We start from the raw sequence: 19,645 nt of genomic DNA on the forward strand, positions 1-19,645 counted from the left end.
AATCACTAAAAGCAGTGGTTATTCAGTAGTGAGAAATTGCAGTTGAAGTAAGCATTTTTTAGAACTCATTTCTTATTTTAGAATTCTCAAGTCGCTAAGTCAGACTGAAAACCCGTTTTAGAAGCAGCAAGACTTATTATAAAAAAATAAAAACCTGATTTTTCAACCATTTCTAATGAAAGTGGAACAGTTATGGAACAGTCTTATTACAATATTACAAGACCTATTTCCCTTTGATTATATCAATAATGTTTTTGAAGTAACACTCTCTAATTTGAAACAAGCAATTCAGCTCACAGGGTTACAAGACACTGAGAACAATGACCATCACATCACCTAACTCAGGCTCTGAAGTCTTTTTGTATTTGATGACAGTGGATTCTCTTCAGCTCTTGAGAACAAAAGTTAGCTATCCAGCTAGATAATATGGCATGTTCCCTGCCCAACTTGCACTCTTTCCACAATATCCACATTTGGGCCTTTTATGGATTCCACAAATTAAATTAAGCAATAATAACTGCTGAAGCCACTATATCACTACACTACACATGCTTATTCTGCACATAATGAGAAAAAAGAAACCCGGCTAAACAGCTCTCCCATCCAAGAGCAGACGTAGCCCAGCCATAGCAGGAAATTACATGATAATAAGATCTTGTGCATCACAAACCATGGTGCAGGTGAGTCAGTCAGGAAGCCATGGGCCAGGAGACAATATAGTATTTCACCAATACCATTATAACAACAGAAGTCCTCAGCAGTACTAGCTATATGGTGATATGAGGTCTGGAGACATACAGACACTTGAACTGGGCCACAAAACTTGCAGCAGGGAGCCTGGGGTGGCAGAGGAGCAGAGCGCTTGCAGCAGAACCAGCATAGGCTCTGCAGCCTCTTGAGAGGCAGCTGTGAGAGCTGGAGGTGCCCACTGACCGCAGAGATCCCAGATCAGTTTTGACACAGGCGCAGATCACTTTCCTCTCACAGTAATTTGAGACAGCTAGTCGATGATTTCTCCAAACTCTCACAGGGTTTCTACAGCTATTTGACAGCTCATATTTAACATCAAATATAAGGCAAAGGGGGAAAAGTCTTCAGAGTCTGGCTCACAAGCCTCGCAAAACTTCTGAGAAAAAGGTGCTGTGACAGAGACCTCTTGATCTGAGCACCAATGCAGTCACAGGGTCCAGCTTAATTTCTAAAAATACTAGTGATTTTGTTTTTCATAACCGCGTAAACAAAAGCTATTGGGCACCATCTCTAAATATCAGGCTTCATTTACATGACCCAAATAAGCCATCCCAAAACTGATGAACTCATAATCCTTTTTGACTTAGATTCTGACAAAATCTAAAGTGACAGGGATTGAAATACATAAGAAATTCAGTCTTCATGCAATTTTCAGTGTAAGGTATTTGGGTAAAATGAAGAACAAGAGACATTAAGCTGCATTTCCTGCTTTGATAATACAGAAAATTCCACCTGAAACATCTTTCTTGTAGGACAACAACAAATAAACTCTTTGACTTAATATTGTCTGCTGCACATAAGCTGCACAACTGTACTCAAACCCTGTTAAAGTTCTGTTCTAATATACGATTCAGTATGGCCAGAAAAAAAATATTCAGATTCCCATTGCAAATTTAGGCCTTATTTACAAAGCAGTTGCATCAATTTTCTCAGGTTATTTCATAAGTATGTCAATGCAATCTGAGGTGAGTTGACACAAGTGACAATGACAGCAAATGCACAAGCTGCTTTGTGTTACTGCTGAGGAGACAGCTTCCAAGGACTGAATTACTCAAGAGCACTTTCCTCTCAAACAGCACTACTGGGGTGACCCCAGTCACTGCTGAGGGAATGTCCAGTCACAGCACCCAGAATCCACCTTCATCTTCAGCTCAGATCAGAAGATACCACCTCTTTATCACTGACTCATAGGAGACAGGGTGGTCCCACATTGGAGGCTCTAAAGTTAGATCTACACCACCAGTCAAGCACATGACTGTGGGCACGGGTTAACAGCCTCCAGGCAATGGAATTTCTCATGCTTCTAAAGCAAAAGAAGAAAAGACCTCAAGAGGTCTTCAGTGCTTGTTCTTTATCAGCACTCACTGTTACTACTTTTTTTAATTACAGCTGTGGGCTTTTCCTACAAACATATGGGAAGACAGAGGTAAGTATTGAGTATGAGTTTGTAATTGCATCTGGGTCATCATCCCTAGTTAATGAAAAGAAACAGGCCAAAACATTCTCTGGTAGCACATAAGGAGTGAACTGGTCTTTGGAAGTGCCCAGCTCTCTCCAGTGACTATGATTATCATCCTACACCACTCTGACACTTTAGATATTTACCTACAACTAGAAGCTTGCTTGGCTTCTCCAATAAACTTTCTCTAAAGCCCCACTCTCACCCACAACAAAACTCCCACAAGCAGAGTGATGCCCAGCCAGTCTCAGAGCAACAACTACCTAGGAATGCTGCACCCTCAAGCAAAGACAGACCTCAAGACCAGAGAACACTTTGACACATCTGAAGAGTCAGGTTATCCACTTGACTTGAGAACAGATGGTTCCCAACACTGAAGAATTTTCCAGGTGATAACAGTTAGAGAATGCAGATAAGATCTATGAAAGATATCTAATGAAAAGAAAACTGCTGTGAAATAATAAACATCAATAATGTTTTGGCTTGCTAAAACCTACCTTAGATATCCAATGAAAAATAGAGAAAAATACAGTTTTAGAATGGAGAAGGTTTTTATTCACATCTGCAGTGAAATGATATATCACATTCCCCACACCCTTCTGCTTTAGGTCAGAATGAAGAAAATACATCACTCAGGAAGATTCAAGTCTTACAGTACTGATTTCGGTTATTGGTACATTTCTTTCATTCAAAGGCCACGCAAAAAGCCTACAGTATCTGATCTGTTATTCTGGATATTGTACTTATAAGAAGCAGTTTGTCAAAATTATCCTTACAATGCATCATATTCATCTCCTTAGACAAAGAGCAGCTGCCAGTGAGAGGTACCACTCCTTATGCCCACACCTGCACAACTGTGCTTTGCTCCTACAAAAGGGAGAAGAAAACATTCCTACTAGAAAAGTTTCAGACTTCAAATTGGTTGCATAACTGGCATCAGTCTTGACAGAACCTCTGCCTGTGACTGTTACAGGCAATGCTTTATAAAATGGATACTTAGTGGGAAGATATTTTAAAAACAACAACCTCACAAGTTGTGCTCCAGAAGTCATCAGAAGGGCAAGGAGATTCTCATGCTTATCTCCTTCAGAAGCAGTGGGTGATGGCTGTTGATGAAATACATAGCATCTCTAAGGCAGAGTTGTTTTCTGCTGGTATCAATTGATCAGGAAAGCAGACACTCATTAGCCGAGTATTCAAAGGGTTGGTCTGTACCTATCTTCTTTGTGCAAGACAATTAAGAGATTTCAACCCTCCAGATACAAGAGGCCATGAATGTCTGTGTTCATCACCGTCTCTTCACCCCATCTGAGAATAATTCCTTGGAGTAAAAAAGAGGCTTCAATTTATTAGACCCATTTAAATTTTACCACTGGAATATATGCCATAAAAGGAGGGCTTAAAGAAAAAAATTCAGATATTCAGATAAACTCCAGTAGACTAACAATTCTCCCTTGTAAAAAAAAGCAAAAGCCATGGAGAATTTCCAAAATACCACAGTTTTTCCCATGATTCCGCTGAACAATAATAAATGTTCGGTATATTCATAAGTTCCTATGGGATCATAACAGATAATGACATTTTACCTTTTCTATTTCATTTAAAGAGTGACACATTAGACTAATGAACTCATCCAATTTCAAAAGCACATATTTTCTTCATTTGTTAAAGGATTATCACACTTCAGTCACAGATCAACCAGAATTTACTTAATAAAGTCACAGTGTAACATCTCATTAATTTTATTTTACTTTTTAATAATTCTTGTGAGAATGCAAACCTCTACGTCTTTGATCCCCCAATGTTTCAGCTTCACAGAATTGAAGGAGACTAATAACTGTGTTTGTCATAGGAGGAGCATCTGGATTAGATGCTCTGGACGAGCAGAAGTGTTGGACCTCTAAACAGAAAGCAGCATCTGCAGTATTGTGTCAAGGGTGAAGCTCGGGTGCAGGTACCCAGGTGTGGTACTCTCCATTGATAGAGTGCCACCTAAAGGCTGACTGTAGGAAGAGAAAGAGCACACAGAAACAACAGGGATTTACATGGGCCTCAGAAATCCTACTGAATTACTTAAATAAATCATGAGGTAATTTCATAATCAATGATCTGGAAAAAAATTGAGAATCAGTGGATTCACCAGCATTTCAGAACAGTGACCAAAAAATAAATACCCCAAAAGATTCAGATAGAATGTAGACAACAAACAGAGCTGACTTCCATTTCCTGATGTGTAGTATGAATTCTACAGGACAGGGACCTCCACATGTACCTCCAAGTATCACAGAATCCTAGAATGACTTGGGTTGAAACAGAATACATCTTTTTCCGATTTTTTTAACCTTCATTTCTTCCTGACACACTGCTTAAATACTGTTGACACATTATAATTGAATCTATTGTGCAACATTTTCCTTAAAGCATCATATACACCATTATGCAGTAATGGTTCCACAGTAAAGTCCAAGGTGAAATCCGCAGATAAAACCTGCTTAAACTTGCCATGTTTCACAATGGAGTAATGACTGCAGCTGTCCATATGACATTTTCTAGCACACCTCGTTACAAAACACAGGTTAACTTCTGCAAGGAAAGCATTGACAAAGCACTGAAAAACACAGTCCCATCCACTCTGAAGCTACTTCTCTGCCAAGCTTCTCATTTGCAGCTCTGCTTTTCAACTTCTCTGATTTTCTAACAGGAAAAACTAACCAAGTAAACAAAAACCACACACACAAAAAATAAAAAATGAGTTGGGAAATAATCTTAACAGCAAGGAAGCTCCATTGCTCTACTACATTAGTGATTGGCTCTGAGGTGGAATGTTAAAGGAAAAATATCCCCATACTCTACATTATAATAATGGATATGCCTGCAATGAGTCTACTAATCCTGACTAGGCCATAACAATGCTACAGTTGTACAGGGGTTGCCTTACAGTTTAGATTTAGATGCATGTAGCCCCTTTCCAGTAAGAACCCTTAGCACTGGAGATGGATTTCAAAGGTACAGAGACTGGTTAACCGCACAGCAGTACTGCAGAAACCTACTTTAATTTCTACTTGTCACAAAGTAGAAGGAAATGCTTGTGATGGTCAAATTGGGCAGGGACAGTAACCATAATTAGTCTTTTATAGCGTTCCCCCACTGGGGTTATGTAATGCTTTGATTGTTTGTTTTAAAGTTGAAGTTTGTATGTAAAATTTAATTACCCATGCTATTGCAGGACTTTTGTTTTTCTAAGAGAAAATAGTTTTAACTTTTGTCCATAATTTTCTGATCAGCTTTTAGTGTCCTCTGAATTATCATACCTAGTTAATCAAGCTTTGCAGCTCTACGTGTTTACCCCTAAGGTAAATTCAGCCTGATATTTACATCAACATCCTTGACTGAAATCACATGAGGCATGAATCATACTCTCTGTGGAATTCTTAACACAATTTCTGGTTTGTAGGACATCATACAACTCTTAGCACACCTGAGCTGACTTAATTGTGATGGTCAGCAACCCAACAAACAGTTCAGAAAGAAAAAAATTTGAAAACCAAATAAAACAAACAAAATTGAACCACAACCGAAAAACCAAACACCCCACACACGCTTGAGCTTAACTGCAACCATGGGTAAAACAATGCAATAGTCAAAATCATAGGCATGATTACACACCCACAGAACTACAACAATTTTTGCAGTTAATAATGTACAGAGCTTAAAATTTGCAACAGAATGTTTCCCATGTCTGTGCTGTATTGCTAACCCTAATTCAATTGCCCTGAAATTGAAAGATCCTTCTGTCATTCCAGGAAGTAACGCAGTAACAAATACCATTCTATGGCATGCGAAATACAACAATCTACTCTTGCAACAGGCTCATGAAGTTACTCTTCCTGTAGCTCAAGGTCTTGTCTTATGATATTTTAAGATTATAAATACAGCAGGTGATGTCTTCTTGAGGAGTAGATGGAAAGTCATAGCAGTGTCATTTAAGAGGACACTACTCCCTTTGCATTTGGAAAATGTGGTGAGTATGAAAAAGCACACAGGTATGTGTGCCAGTGCTAAACCACAGACTGTACTTCAGCTCCTGCAGTAGCTTTTATTTTAAGCAGAAAACAGTACAGGTTCCCGTTGCTTATATAGAGCCTAGGGAGGTATTAGCATTTCTCTTCCTACCAGTTGTTGAGCTCTGATCACAAAGAGATGTGTGACAGTGGAACACTTCTTAATAATGTTGACTTACACCACCAGAGATTTTAACTGCTGGGATTGAAGCCCCTTCACAATGAGCAGCTCCAGTGAGCCAACGGCTGCCCTGTTTGACTCCCTGCAAAACCCACACTCAATGCAATCAGAAGAGATTTCCTTACCAGATCAAAACCAGGTTTCCCTTAGCAGAGTCTCAGATGTGTCATTCCATAAAGCAATTTATTCACGGTGCAGTAACATAGAAACAATCAGAGCTGGTGCCTCTGAGGAGGGACTCCAAACAAAGGACCCCCTGGGCTTTTTTATACCCTCACAATCTAAGTGCATGAAAGTTTCAGTTCTTCCTGCTGAGCCCTTGGTTCCTGCTGTCTCTGAGTGTTCAGTCACCTGGCTGGGCCACAGGTCCCTGTGCCTTTTTTTGTGCAAAGGGTTGGTGCCAGGTCACAGCCTCTTGTCTAGGGCTTCCTGCCCCCAGAGCACAACCTACAGCTCTACTGCTGCTGCACATTGAGCTACTGGCACTGAATGTATTCCTCAACACCAAGAACACCAATCAACAAAATATTTGTTGTGGGGTTTTCTTCCTCCATTATCCAACAATCTTCCAAAGTATGTGCCTGTGTACATATTACCTCATTTAATTGTGGAATATAGAAATTCATCTATGATAAGTTTTTTATGAAAGATGAAATTCCCAAAAAGTGTTTCAATGGACCTTGCATGATATATAAAAAAGACTGAAAGGGTTGTATTAAATTCACCAGGTAATTAATCAGACGGTGACAGAATAATCAAGAAAAGTGATATGAACTTCCCTTTCCCTAAACTACCACAAAACAGAGCCACAAAACATTTCCCAGATCCTCATGATAAATGTTTTCTGTCTAAAACCAAAAGCCACAACCACAACATAGTAAAGACTACCTCAAGGGCACCACTTCATTTTGTACATCCTGGTAAAAGAAAAAAATTTGCCAAGTAAAACTTCATAGTGTTCCAAAGCAGTTCATGTCCTGCAGGACACCACACTTGAAATAAAGTTAGGATATGAGAAAGATAGGTTAGATTGCAGGCTATTTTTGTATACATCTTGTTTCCAGGCTAACATGCAGCCTGCATGCATACCTACTCCTGTAAAAGTATGGCAAGAGCAAGACTTAAGCACCCATGTGAACGCTTCCTCAGATAAAAAAAGCTGACTCATTCCTCCCATTATCAGGGTTCCTTTCCTGATTGGCAGTCCTTTGTGAGAGAGCTCTAACCCTGGTACCCAGGATAAAAACACCAAAAAAGAAACCTCCCCAAAAAACCAAACAGCAAACAAACCAACTCCAAACTTACCTGCTTCCCATTTCTTCTGAATGTTCCTTTGACTTGGGATACCAGGCTGATCTCTCCTTAATAACTAGGCTTGAATTAAAATGCAATGAGAAAAGACACATTCCTCCTACAAGACAAGATGCACCTTAACAAGACTGAAGAACATATGCCATACAGTAAATGCACAGACTTGGAGATAACTCCCCTGCCACAACATGGAGTTTCAAATGAGGTGGCTACTTAAACATAAGTTTAGGAAATTAAAATTAACTATTAGGACCCCATATCTGGTTCCAATAAGGAAGCTCTGCCACTGTGGAAAACCTTACAGAGAAGCTGTGCCTTACGTAACTCCATTGTACATGTACATTTTCAGTAGAAATTTTGGAGAAAAACATTTCACCTTCCCGTCTATTAGGTAGTACCTAAATACTATATCTCCACAGTATCCAATCATCTCCAATTAGGAAAGAACCTTGAAAACAAAAACATAGAAATAAATCAAACTATGCAGTTCAACTCAGCAAAGTAAAATAAGTTAGAACTCCTACAGAGTGGGTAGTCATGCAGCACCAATTATAAAGGAAAACTATAACATTAAGTTGCTGTTTCTCTTATTCCAGCTTAAGTAAATAAGTGCTAAGAACACGCAGGATACATCCTTCCAGATATCAAGAAAGTCTGATCACCCAGATGAAGGTACAATTTGAAATAGATCTAAAAAATAAATTTTGAGCCATGCTTCCTCAGAGAGAAGTCTCACAATGAAAAGATTACTTTCTACTGCTGTGCAACACCAGCCTGACATGGACTAAGTAACTTGTTATCCCACTGTCAAGTATCCTGATGCAATAAAAGAAACTATACAATATAGTATTACATTGACTTCCTTGCTTACTTTTTATTGAAATGAGGAAAAATATATCAAGACAAGTGTTTATAAGAAAGACTGTGAAAAGCATGTGAGAAAAACTAATATTTATTCAAAGAGAAACACATTAAAAAATTTATCAAGAATCATCCTTATCTATAAGCCTTTACATTCTTTCATAAGACAATTTTCCTGTCTCCAGTTTTCAAATACAGAATCAGTACATTCAACTCAGTGTAAAAGCCACAAAAGTAAACAATGCTTGTTTATCATTGTTTTGTATTACATATTTTTGTACCATATATTTTCCAACTGCATAATTCAGTCCTTTTCTCTGAGCTTTATGCAAAGTGAGGTGAATTCCATCCCACAGCACTGCAGCACATTGTTTTACTCATTCACATTTGTAAGGTGTGCCTACTTTGACTATTGATGTTTCTGAAATATATAGACACGCAAATTCCTCCAACAAAGGTCTGGTTGAACTGCACACTGAAGTGCAAGGCAGAAAATATCTAATTCAAACCCTTCAAAGGAGCCTTCCTTCCTCTTATACACAAAGAGAAAGACGAGACTCATGGTACTTTCATTACACTTTCATCATCTCATGATGATCAAACTGTAGGAAGAAGCAACACAATCCCACAATGTGTTTTTAATTGTTAAACATAAAAAAGTGAATATTTATTTCCTCAAAAACAAATTGTTTATGAAAATAAGGTACTCAATATTGAAGTTCTGGTAGACTAAAAGTCATTAAAATCCCTGAGAAGGGTAGGAAGGAAATATCACAAAGATCTTTGAAATCGTGAATGGCAAAAATAGAAAGCAAGTAATCACTGCTCAGTCTTGAAAGTATGCAGGCATCATCCAGTAACAAGTTGAAAGCAAAAGGACACATCTCTCTCAGTGTGTGTGTATCTGTGGAATTACTTGCAAGATGATGTAAATTGTAAAAGTTCATGAAGGGAGATTCAAAAAGCAGGAGAGATAAAAGTAGAGAAGAAATCAGTGTTTCCCCAAACACTAACACACCTTTGACAAAAAGAGGTGCATCGCTTAGTGGAGTTTGCAAGATTATTCTCCAGATGCTGGAACTGTTTGAATAGACCTCCCTAATCATCTGGCATCAGCCACTGTAAATTGAGATACTGGGCTAGATGATTCCTTACTCTTCCCCACACAAGGAAGCAACATCCATGTTGTACGGTACATCCCTTGAGTTTTCATCAGAGCACATCCTCTGGAATGAATTTTCAGTGTCACATGTACTACTCCCTTGCCAAGAAGATAATTCCCAGCTATTCATTTTCAATATTCTGTCTTGAACCTCATGGCTTTTGTACACTGTAGCCTCTCTGTATCCTCAGCTCTGGAAGCTGATCATGTATTGGACTTATTGATGACCTTCTTCAACTTCCTCCTTTGCAGAGCCAAGTTTAGGGTTTTGAAGAGAGTGTCCTTGCTGTTCAGAACATTGTAGCGATTCACTTCCACTAACCTGCTGAAATCATATGGCTCAAAGGTGAAATTTAGTGTACGGTAAGGAGAATCCTTTGACTCAATGATGAAGTCACCAAAGGATTTCTCTTCTTCTGACTCACGTTCAACTCCTGCAACAAGAAAGAAAAAAAAAAAAAAATCACAAAAAACCCCCCAGCCATGGTAGACTCCTTTTAGTTCAATTCTGTTAGGAGTATATCACAGATAATTCTATTGAACCTTAACTTTTTCCCCAAAGCTCCTCTGCAGAGACTTCAGTTCCTTCCAAAATATCTGGAAGCTGAAGGCAAAGTGCTATTATTTGGAGCCTCTTTCCACTAGGCTCCAAAATACAGTACTAAAATACATGTCCATTGTGAAAAATTGTTTAGTTCATCTACAATCATGCTTAAAATAGGAAATATAAAGCTCAATTCTTCCTGGAAGTACTGTTCTGCACTAAAATAAAAGACACATCACGAGTTCAACTGCCTTTAGGACATTAGTATAAACTCTTCAAAATATGGTAACTCGTTTTTTTAGCACCTGTCACTTAAATTTAAATACCATTTTGAAAGGTGAACATTAAAGTAGTTTGCTAATAACACTTTGCTTGTTGCTGTTAGAGAAATGAAAGTCTCAAGTCACATTCAAGCCTAACACTTTGAAACTCTTCATCTTGATGAGGAAATGCAGCCAGGGCCTGGCAATCATTACAGTATTAATATAGACAGCATTAAGAGTGTGCCTTACATCCCCCTTGCCTGCACCAGTCCTGCATGTTCTTTTCTATGTATTCCAACAGTTTTCTTCAGGATGATGTTTTCTCCCTCATAGGAGAAAAAGGACATTGATTTTTGCCTGTCTCCTTTTAAAGGTAAATAGCTCCATGTTTCCCAGCACTCTTGCCTGATAGACTTTACAGCCTATATGAATCACATTAAATGAAGAAAGAATCATTTATCACTTGATCTCACACTACAGGGGCACAGGCCACTTAACACAAGTTACATGATCTGACATACAGACTGGTCCCCAATACCTTGCTGCTTAGTGGTTTATTCTTATTCAGTAAACAAATGAACTCCTTATCTAATCTGATTATTAGTTCTTTCCTATATATTCAGAGTAACTAGAAGTAACAGAATCAAGTATCAGGGCAGAAAGGTTCAGAAAGAAGCAAAAATTTAGCCTAATTTTGATTCTTTTGGCCCTTAGATTTTATTTTTTTGTCAGCCTCTTCTCCCACTCTCCCTTCCAAAAAACTAGTGGAAATGCATTCCGCCTTAAAGGTAAATAACAATTTAATAATTACAGGGTAATACTAAGATGAATGAAAAGAGGAACACTGAGTGCACTGAATTTTCCCCATCAACACACCCAAAGGATTGTTACAAGAGCTCTTTAAGATATAGTTCCTTTACCTGGAGCCTTGTATTTCTGGAAAGTGTCATTCACTAATGGGAAATGGACTACAATTGGAGCCTTTGGATTATTATCATCCACAAACATGTAACACTCCTTTGGCTTCTTTTCATCTTCCTCACTAAATTTGATTTTTGGAAAAGGAATGTCACGCTCCTCACAATATTTCTGAGTCAGCTCTAAAACCTGTTGTCAAAGAATAAAAAAATAATTGCAACAGAATACCAGCTACACCTCTAAGATCATCTAACTACAATTTTCAAAGGGAAAGAGACTTCGATTAAAAAAAAAAAAGGGGAGGGGGGGAAAATGTGACAGAACCTCAGCTTCAAATCAGCAGAAACAATTTCTCTGGCTGGTGATATAGAAGAATGAAGAGCAGAATTGAGAACTGCTAGCAAACATCAACAGGTTGCAGCTGAAATTTTTTATGTATCTAAATCTATTCACCTAGACTTTTCTGCACTTAAAAATGAACACTTTTATATACATAAATAACTTGTTTGCATGAAGAAAATCACCAATAACCACTTTTCCTTTAGAAGTGTATATCAAAGTAACAAGGATCTTATGAGCCAAACAAACGCTCTTATTTTATGTAACAATCTACTTAGGCTTCTGAAAATTTTTGAATCTTACTATAGTTGTCAACTTTCTATCTCTTCATGACCTTCATAGGAAAAAGTAGAGAAAAATAATGCTTGAAATGTCTTTTCCTATGAAGACAGGCTGAGAGAGTTGGGACTGTTCAGCCTGGAGAAGAGAAGGCTCTGAGAAGACCTTATAGCACCTTCCAGTACAAAAGGGGGCTTACAAGAAGGCTGGAGAGGGACTTTTCATAAAGGCATGTAATGATAGGACAAGGGGGAATGGCTTTAAACTGAAAGGGTGTAGGTTTAGATATTAGGAAGAAATTCTTTACTCAGAGGGTGGTGAGGTACTGGAACAGGGTGCCCAGAAAGGTTGTGGACTCATCATCCCTGAAGGTGTTCAAGACCAGGTTGGATGGGGCTTTAAGCAGCCTGGTCCAGTGGAAGATGTCCCTGCCCATGGCAAAGGGGTTGGAGCTAGATGATCTTTAAGGTCCCTTCTAACCCAGGTTATTCTATGATTCCATGAAAGACATAAGGATTTATTTTAATTTATTTGTTAGAGTGTGTATTCAAGATCAACTGATCTGCTGTCATTTTGAATATGATTCTGTGCTTTTATGTTCATGTAATGATGTTCTGCTACATCTCTCACCTCAAATGGAGCTTCCCAGGAAAAATTGAATGACAAGATAACATCCACATCCCTCTCTGGCTGAAGTACCAAAGGAAAGGGAGAGTTGATAGAAAAGCCACCATCCACTAAATATAAGCTCTCTTCCATGGGGGTCAGCTGGTTGGGAAATGCATCCAGATGAGTACCTGTAAGATACTCCAAGTAACGCAAGTAACTATATTGGTTCATTACACACCTCTCAGTAAAAGCAACAAACAAAGCTTATGTTAGTGTTATAAGAAGAAAAAAGACATTCCAACATGCACCTTTATCTGAGATTGACCTGTGAAGTCTTATATGACAGAACAAACACAGTGGATCAAATTTTTTGCTATGGGGTAAGAAGGGGTATACTTCCTGACTTCAGCAGAACAAAGTCAAGCTCACTTATGTTCTGTGACATTGACAAAGTATTAACATATTATTTAATATCCCAGACACAAACAGACTCATTTACCTCTCCAAGTCACAAATTTCTTGATGTTAACATAATCTTTATGAAGATACAATCCCTTCATGAAGTTGAAGGTTTCTCCACATGTGACCCGGGACTTGAAGAAATCCTGAAAAATTTGTAGCAAGGGGCCCCCAGGTATAACCAAGCGAGTCTTCAGTCGTGCTGGGTCTCGGAAATGGAATCTTCGGCAGTCATCTGCAGAAGTCACAGACGGACGCAGAACACAAACAAAATGCTTGTCCAGCTCCAATATTTCAATCAGACCTGTTTCTAGAATATTTAACCAGCTGTCCTAGGGCTGAATTTCTCCTCCAATAAGAGTACTGTAATGAAATGTAAATGACCTGCATATGCCATAGTTGGATGATTTACATGCCCTGTTTAATGGATATAAATCATTGCCCATATTAATTTCAAACAAACACGAAGAAACCCTTGTTACCAAGTGACAACAATTTCTGTCACATAAGACAACATCAGTCAAGCACACACAGTAGCATTTACAGTTACACAACAACAAAAAGGGTGGGGTGGGGGGGCCAACTAGGGCTGCAAAGGCAGAGAAGAAAAAATCTCTTCTTCCACTAGTTACTATAAGGCTATAACTATGCACAGGAATAACTTTCAGCCTTTAAAACACTTCCTTTTCACTGCTAGGGGGGCAATGTACAAATGGAGATCAGTGCATAAATATACAAACAGCTTATCAAAAATTACAAAAAGCAGGACAAGGGAGAAACTGAAAGCCTTTTTTCCACCTCCTGCTTAGCAGTCCAGCTTCTATTCTTCCTCTTCTCACAATTACAACTCCTGCACTGCAATATATGTTTAAGACAGTTCCCAGAACTCGTCCAAATTTATAGTCAAAGTCAGACACAAATTTTTTTAAAAAGAAGGAAAGGAAAGTGTATTAAAGAAAATGTAATTCCTCTCTTCACTTTATGTGTGAACAAAGGGAATAACACACCGTAAAAGAGAGATCTGTCTAAATCCATCCTTAATGCTAACTCTTGAAAACTACACACAGCACATTTTTGAGTCATATTATTGCGATTATTCCAAAACCAGCAATCTTTTGAAAAATCCAGCTGTTTTCATGTATGCTCTTACCTACAACTTTTATAACATCTTTGAAAGAATCTAGAAAGCTCAGTCCTATACCAATCACCTTCAGGCAGATGTCATCCAAGCTTGCCGCAAAAGCACTGCCCCACATTCCTGCAGGAGACGTGGAAGAATTTAGTACTCAAAAGGCTTTACACAGTGTAACCAAAAGGTCTATAATTCTGTTGCCATTTGTCATGGGAGAAGGCTGTCACTTGATCCCTACTATTCTAACAGGTGATGTTTGAGTTAATCATGTAACAAATTCTGATTTAAAAATATAACGCGGAAATTTTTCCTGGAGAAAAACACCAAAAAGAAAGTAGGGGAAGACCTACAGCAGACATTTTTGACAGGCAGCTCATAATAGAGTCATCTTGCAGACTCAGGACATCAGGCTGTAATATTATGAACCAATACCTAAAACTCTGGAGAAAGACTTGACATTTTTTACTTTAAGTTCTTTAGCAAGAGACAAAAAGGCATGGACTTAAGCCCATGAGTCCTGAAAGCAGCATGGTTCCTTTCCATCTCCTCATTTTAATCATTATCATAAGATCATACCTTGTAGAAAACAAATCCTGGGCTCTGGATGTTTCTGGATAAGTCGTCCCATGAAGAACTCACTGTCAAAGTCCTCTGTTCTGACAAAAGCTCCATATTTGCGAAATCCAACTTCATAGGGAGTGAACTCACACCATTCTAAGAACAAGTCAGCAGGATATTTACTCATCTCAGAAGAAACATAAGCAAAAATATTTATCTGGTATTGTTCACACAAGGGAGACAGAAGGGAGTTTCCCTCCAGTTTTCATGATCACTATGGATTTCCCTGCCTCTCTTCTCAGTAAGCCTCTATCTATTATTAATTAAAAAAATCATCTATTATTAACAAAAACTCTTGTACAGGCTTTTATCCCATCTTGCTCCATCCTGAGTTTGCCACTAGAGAAACAAGCTGCCTATTTTACTTTTACTTTAAACCATTTTGATGGCTCCCTTTTCCATCCCAAACAGAAGCTACTTCATTTTTCTCAGCTTTTCTTCACACTACATACCATCTCTCAGAAACTACTACAGTACTAACTTGAAAACTCTATTGGCCCACAGTGTCAGTCTTCATTGTCTGCCTATCAAAAAGTCCCCTCCTGCCTGAAAGATTTCTACAAATAGCTGAAAGGTAACCAGAAAGATCATCAAGTCCAACTCCTGGCCCTGCACAGAACAATACAAAAAAACACAGCATGTGTCTGAAAGCATTACCCAAATGCTTCTCGAACTCTGGCAGGTTTGATCAAATTAAATTCATTCACAAATTTGTATGACATCAAATTAATTCAAACTCCTCCAGAATAAAATAAACAAAAGTCCCCTAGAGGTACACAGATGGACATAAACATTTGTGATTGTGTCTCCTGTATCTATCCCCACTTGTTGCATCATGTTTAAAGTTTCAGTGAAGGACTGTCCTTCCATTTTTTTACTGTAAGAACTCAAGCTTCTAAAATCCATAATTTTGATGATGCAAACTACAAGGTGGCCAATCCATCATTTTACATGAATCCTACAAAAATTATTTATTTATCTGAGACTTTAAAAGAAAGTGGCCACTTAATTACTAAGGACTCTAATTCTCTGATTCAGACACAGACGTGTATTATAGGAATCTTCACAGCTCCTGAAAATTTCAGGCAGTTTCTAGCAAAACATGTGGAGTGGCCAACAATGTTGAATCTCATTTCTCTATTTTAGCCATGATGAAGACATTTGCTATCAGGATGATAACACTCTGCCAATCAGTATCCCGTTGCCTCTTGCACTACCAACTGCTGCTTGAGCCACATTTCCTGTTGTCAGCTGCTCACTACCCAAGGAACTGGATAGGTGAAAGGAATTTATTGATTTTAGCAAACAAAAATAAATTTCTATATACCTGCAAAGTCACCACTGCTCATATTGGGTCTCACATTGACAGCTGCATAGATAGGGTAAGGGTTCTGGGCCCATTTCACTGCTTCTTGCTGATCAGACAGCTTTGATGGGTCTTCCTGGTCACAAGAAGGGAAGGAGAAGCACACTTAGGCAAGCTCTGTACCCATACTTTGATAACTGGAAGCTGTTGCTTAGTACTTCTGATTAACAATACTACTAATTCAAAGTCCCTTTTCGTCCCACTGTCGAGACACATGGTTAGATTTGGCCAAAATATTTCTGCAGTTGCATACTTAGAATGCCTAGTGTTATTAATGAACTCAATATCCCTCTGATTTCCAGTCTCAGTTACATAGAAAATACTGCACAGTAATGCCATTCTGCAAAACTAGTATCATTCTCTCTGATTTAACCTGCCCAATACAAAAGCTATTAATTTAATAACAGTCATTCCAAGAAAACACAGCTTTTTTTTCTATAGCACTGATCTGTATGACTTGAAAATTCTTGAATAAAGAAGATACTACGTTTATTGCACAACACTGTCTATGCCAGAACAGCTCACAAAGGTGGAGAGTAATTGGTTTCTTGAAATAAAACACGTAGGTATGTAGAGCTCCCACCCAGAAGACAAAAAGCAGTACACATCCAAACATAAACTCTTTTACCTTCTGCTGTAGGAAAAATTCCACAATAAGGCCCCACAAATCTGTAAAGGAAACTTTCCGTCCACTATTCTCCATTGCATTCAGCTCCTGGAAATAGTATTTCAGTCGTTCTGGGGAAAATGCCCCTCCTTTGCTGCTGGACACAGCATCCTGAGCTCTTCTGATTGCATCTTGAAGGTCTTTCTGTGACCAGTTGGGGTCTTGATACAGTGTCGATAAACACCTGAAAATGCTTATATTAATGTCATCAGTAACAAAGATCCTCGTGTAAAGAATACTTTTAGCTAGTTAGAATTAGTGCTGCAGCACTTGAGAAGTCTAGTTGAAAGACAAAACATCATGAAGAGTAGAGAGTCCATAAATAAAGGCTCTCTGAATTCTAAAATGTGCTGGACACCCTGACGCCTCCAGGACAACTTCACCCCAATTGATAACTTGCCTTCCAAGGAGGTTCCAAGCATCATATGCAGGCACACATAAACCAGTTCATAAACCTGAGTTAACTCCAGACCATAACAACTACGATAGACTGGCTGACAGCAAGGGTGCTACTGCATGCAGCAATAGAGGCCATAGCCTTCATCAGAACACAGGTCTGATTAAAGAAAAAACTAGTTTGGACCATTGGCTACATTTCTTTGGAAGTGTCTCTGAGTCAAAAGGGGCCGGCCAGATCACAAGGTCAGTGGAAGAGAACCAGGTACATAGGAGTTAATTTAACACACAAAGGTCTGCAAGGGAGGGTTACACTGTCAGGTTGCACAACTCCTCAGTGAAATCATTTCACAAAAACAACGTGTACTTAAAAGGGATGACTTCATCACAGACTTCAAGAACTGAGATACTGAAACATTCTAGCCATGTCTAACATTTCAGCACGTTGCTCCAGTCCACCAAAAGGCAAAACAGTGCTGTGCCTCTCTTCAGCCACTTACACCATTTTGGAAGGTGATGACATAGTGGCCCATGTGGACATGTTTCCAGTGACTTGCACCACGTCAGTTATCTTCTTGGCAAGAGTAGAGAAGGGAGAAGGGTTTTTTAAGTCAGTGCTCTGAGCAGCTTTATTGATGTAATACATTCTAATATTCAACTGTCAGACTTGCACAAGCAGCAGATTCATAAATTTAACCAGCAGCTGCATGGGTTGGACATGATAATGAATCCCTTAAACTCTTCAGGAGTCTTACAGGTGAAAACTGATAAAATATTAGACTTTGCTGTCTGACTACAGATAGTACAAATGCAATTTTGGTTTTATTTTGCATCAACACTAAGTTTCTGGAGCCAACACTGCATACAGCTTACCAAGTAGAGCCAGAAATCCCACACAGATATATTGCAGCATCCAAAAGGCCCAGCTGCTGAAGCCCAGCAAGACTGCCATAGAACGATGTCAGTGCTCTCATCCCACCTCCAGACCCCAGTACTGCTATGACTGGAACCTGGAGACAGCAAACTCAGGAGTCACAACCACAGACTTTTGATTGCCAATGAATTATAGAACTAATCCCATTCAAGTCGCACTCAAATTAAAAAAAAAAAAAAAATACAAAAATCAATATTTCTATTTACTTTTCAAGTTATTTCAGGTTTGATTTCAAGCAGAACTCCTTTCCCTATTTTGTAATTGAAATATATTGTTTACTATAAAACAGCAGGGTCAGTTAGGGACAGTCACTTACCGAAACTGTTATGTACTATCACACATTTACTTTCATACAACATATGTATAAGCACAAAAAAGGCAACTATTCTTATAACAGCAGCCAACCACCACCAAGCAAGGCATCAGGTCATACCCTATGTAGAAATAACAGTGTCCTCAAATAAGCAATTAGGAAGCTATTCCTGTGGTTTGAGCTTTAATTTAAACATTCTGAAACAGACTTTCCCATCACAGTTCCAAGTCTAAAACCCAAGATACAAGAGTTCAACAAAAGAAAGTGCATACATTCTGAAATTTCAATGTTTTGCATTCCAAAATACCCCCCCACACATCCCTCGAAATTTAAGAAATATAACAACATTTGAGACTTCAAAACTAAAACATACCAGGGACCTATTTCACACCACAGTGAATGCAAAACATGTTTTCTGTTATAGGCAAAGATTCTTACACCCTTTAATTATCAACCAAGCATAAAGGATTTTATCAATCTCACTACAGCACCATGCTCAATACCTCATCTTTTGGAGGGGATTCTTTTAAGTGAAGACTCTTTCTCAGTGCCTCAGAAACTACTTTCTTCCTTTTGTCCAAAAATTCTCTCTCCTCTTTACAGAGGTCGAAACCCAGACGTACATCAAGATCCCAAGTGCTGAAATAGAAGTCAAACAAAAACACACCCAGATTTTGGAGGATTTGTAATTTGCATGAAAAGAAATTTTTGTGAACACAAAATCTGGGTGCTGATCTGAATTACTGGATCAAACTATCAGATGAAATTTTAGTATATACACCAGCTATTTTGTACAACAGCTTTTGGAATTGAAAATGAAACTTCTCCATACTGTATTTCTCCCTTAATGCTTAAATTCAAAATTTGCATCAAACAGCATTCAAATTAAGCTTCAGGAATTTCACAGAGGAAGAAAATATTCTCAGTAGGTGAAGAAGATTGTATGAGGAGCAACTGACATCACTGTATTGATATGAATGGTGAAATGAGGGGAAAAGCAATTTTAAAACAGAAATTTCTGAA

At 38.5% G+C, this 19,645-nt stretch overlaps 1 protein-coding gene across 4 annotated transcripts in view; it reads right to left on the reverse strand.

Moving 5' to 3' along the window:
• Positions 1 to 8,698: 8,698 nt before the first annotated feature.
• The window catches only part of PLA2G4F (phospholipase A2 group IVF), a 29,047-nt gene continuing 18,100 nt past the window's right edge, over positions 8,699 to 19,645 (reverse strand). For 2 of the 4 annotated variants that reach the window (XM_064658134.1, XM_064658137.1), the window contains 10 exons: positions 19,126 to 19,261; positions 18,249 to 18,385; positions 16,941 to 17,172; positions 16,274 to 16,388; positions 14,905 to 15,042; positions 14,347 to 14,454; positions 13,237 to 13,431; positions 12,759 to 12,925; positions 11,513 to 11,699; positions 8,699 to 10,219 (listed from right to left, as the gene is read on the reverse strand). In XM_064658134.1, the coding sequence (XP_064514204.1) occupies positions 9,990 to 10,219; positions 11,513 to 11,699; positions 12,759 to 12,925; positions 13,237 to 13,431; positions 14,347 to 14,454; positions 14,905 to 15,042; positions 16,274 to 16,388; positions 16,941 to 17,172; positions 18,249 to 18,385; positions 19,126 to 19,261 (1,645 nt within the window). In that variant the 3' untranslated portion in view covers positions 8,699 to 9,989. Of the gene's footprint in view, positions 10,220 to 11,512; positions 11,700 to 12,758; positions 12,936 to 13,236; positions 13,432 to 14,346; positions 14,455 to 14,904; positions 15,043 to 16,273; positions 16,389 to 16,940; positions 17,173 to 18,248; positions 18,386 to 19,125; positions 19,262 to 19,645 lie in introns of those variants that run through there. The other 2 variants (XM_064658136.1, XM_064658138.1) reach the window with 2 other exon arrangements.

Source organism: Pseudopipra pipra, chromosome 6, assembly GCF_036250125.1.
Source record: "Pseudopipra pipra isolate bDixPip1 chromosome 6, bDixPip1.hap1, whole genome shotgun sequence".
In the NCBI taxonomy this organism is placed as follows: domain Eukaryota; kingdom Metazoa; phylum Chordata; class Aves; order Passeriformes; family Pipridae; genus Pseudopipra; species Pseudopipra pipra.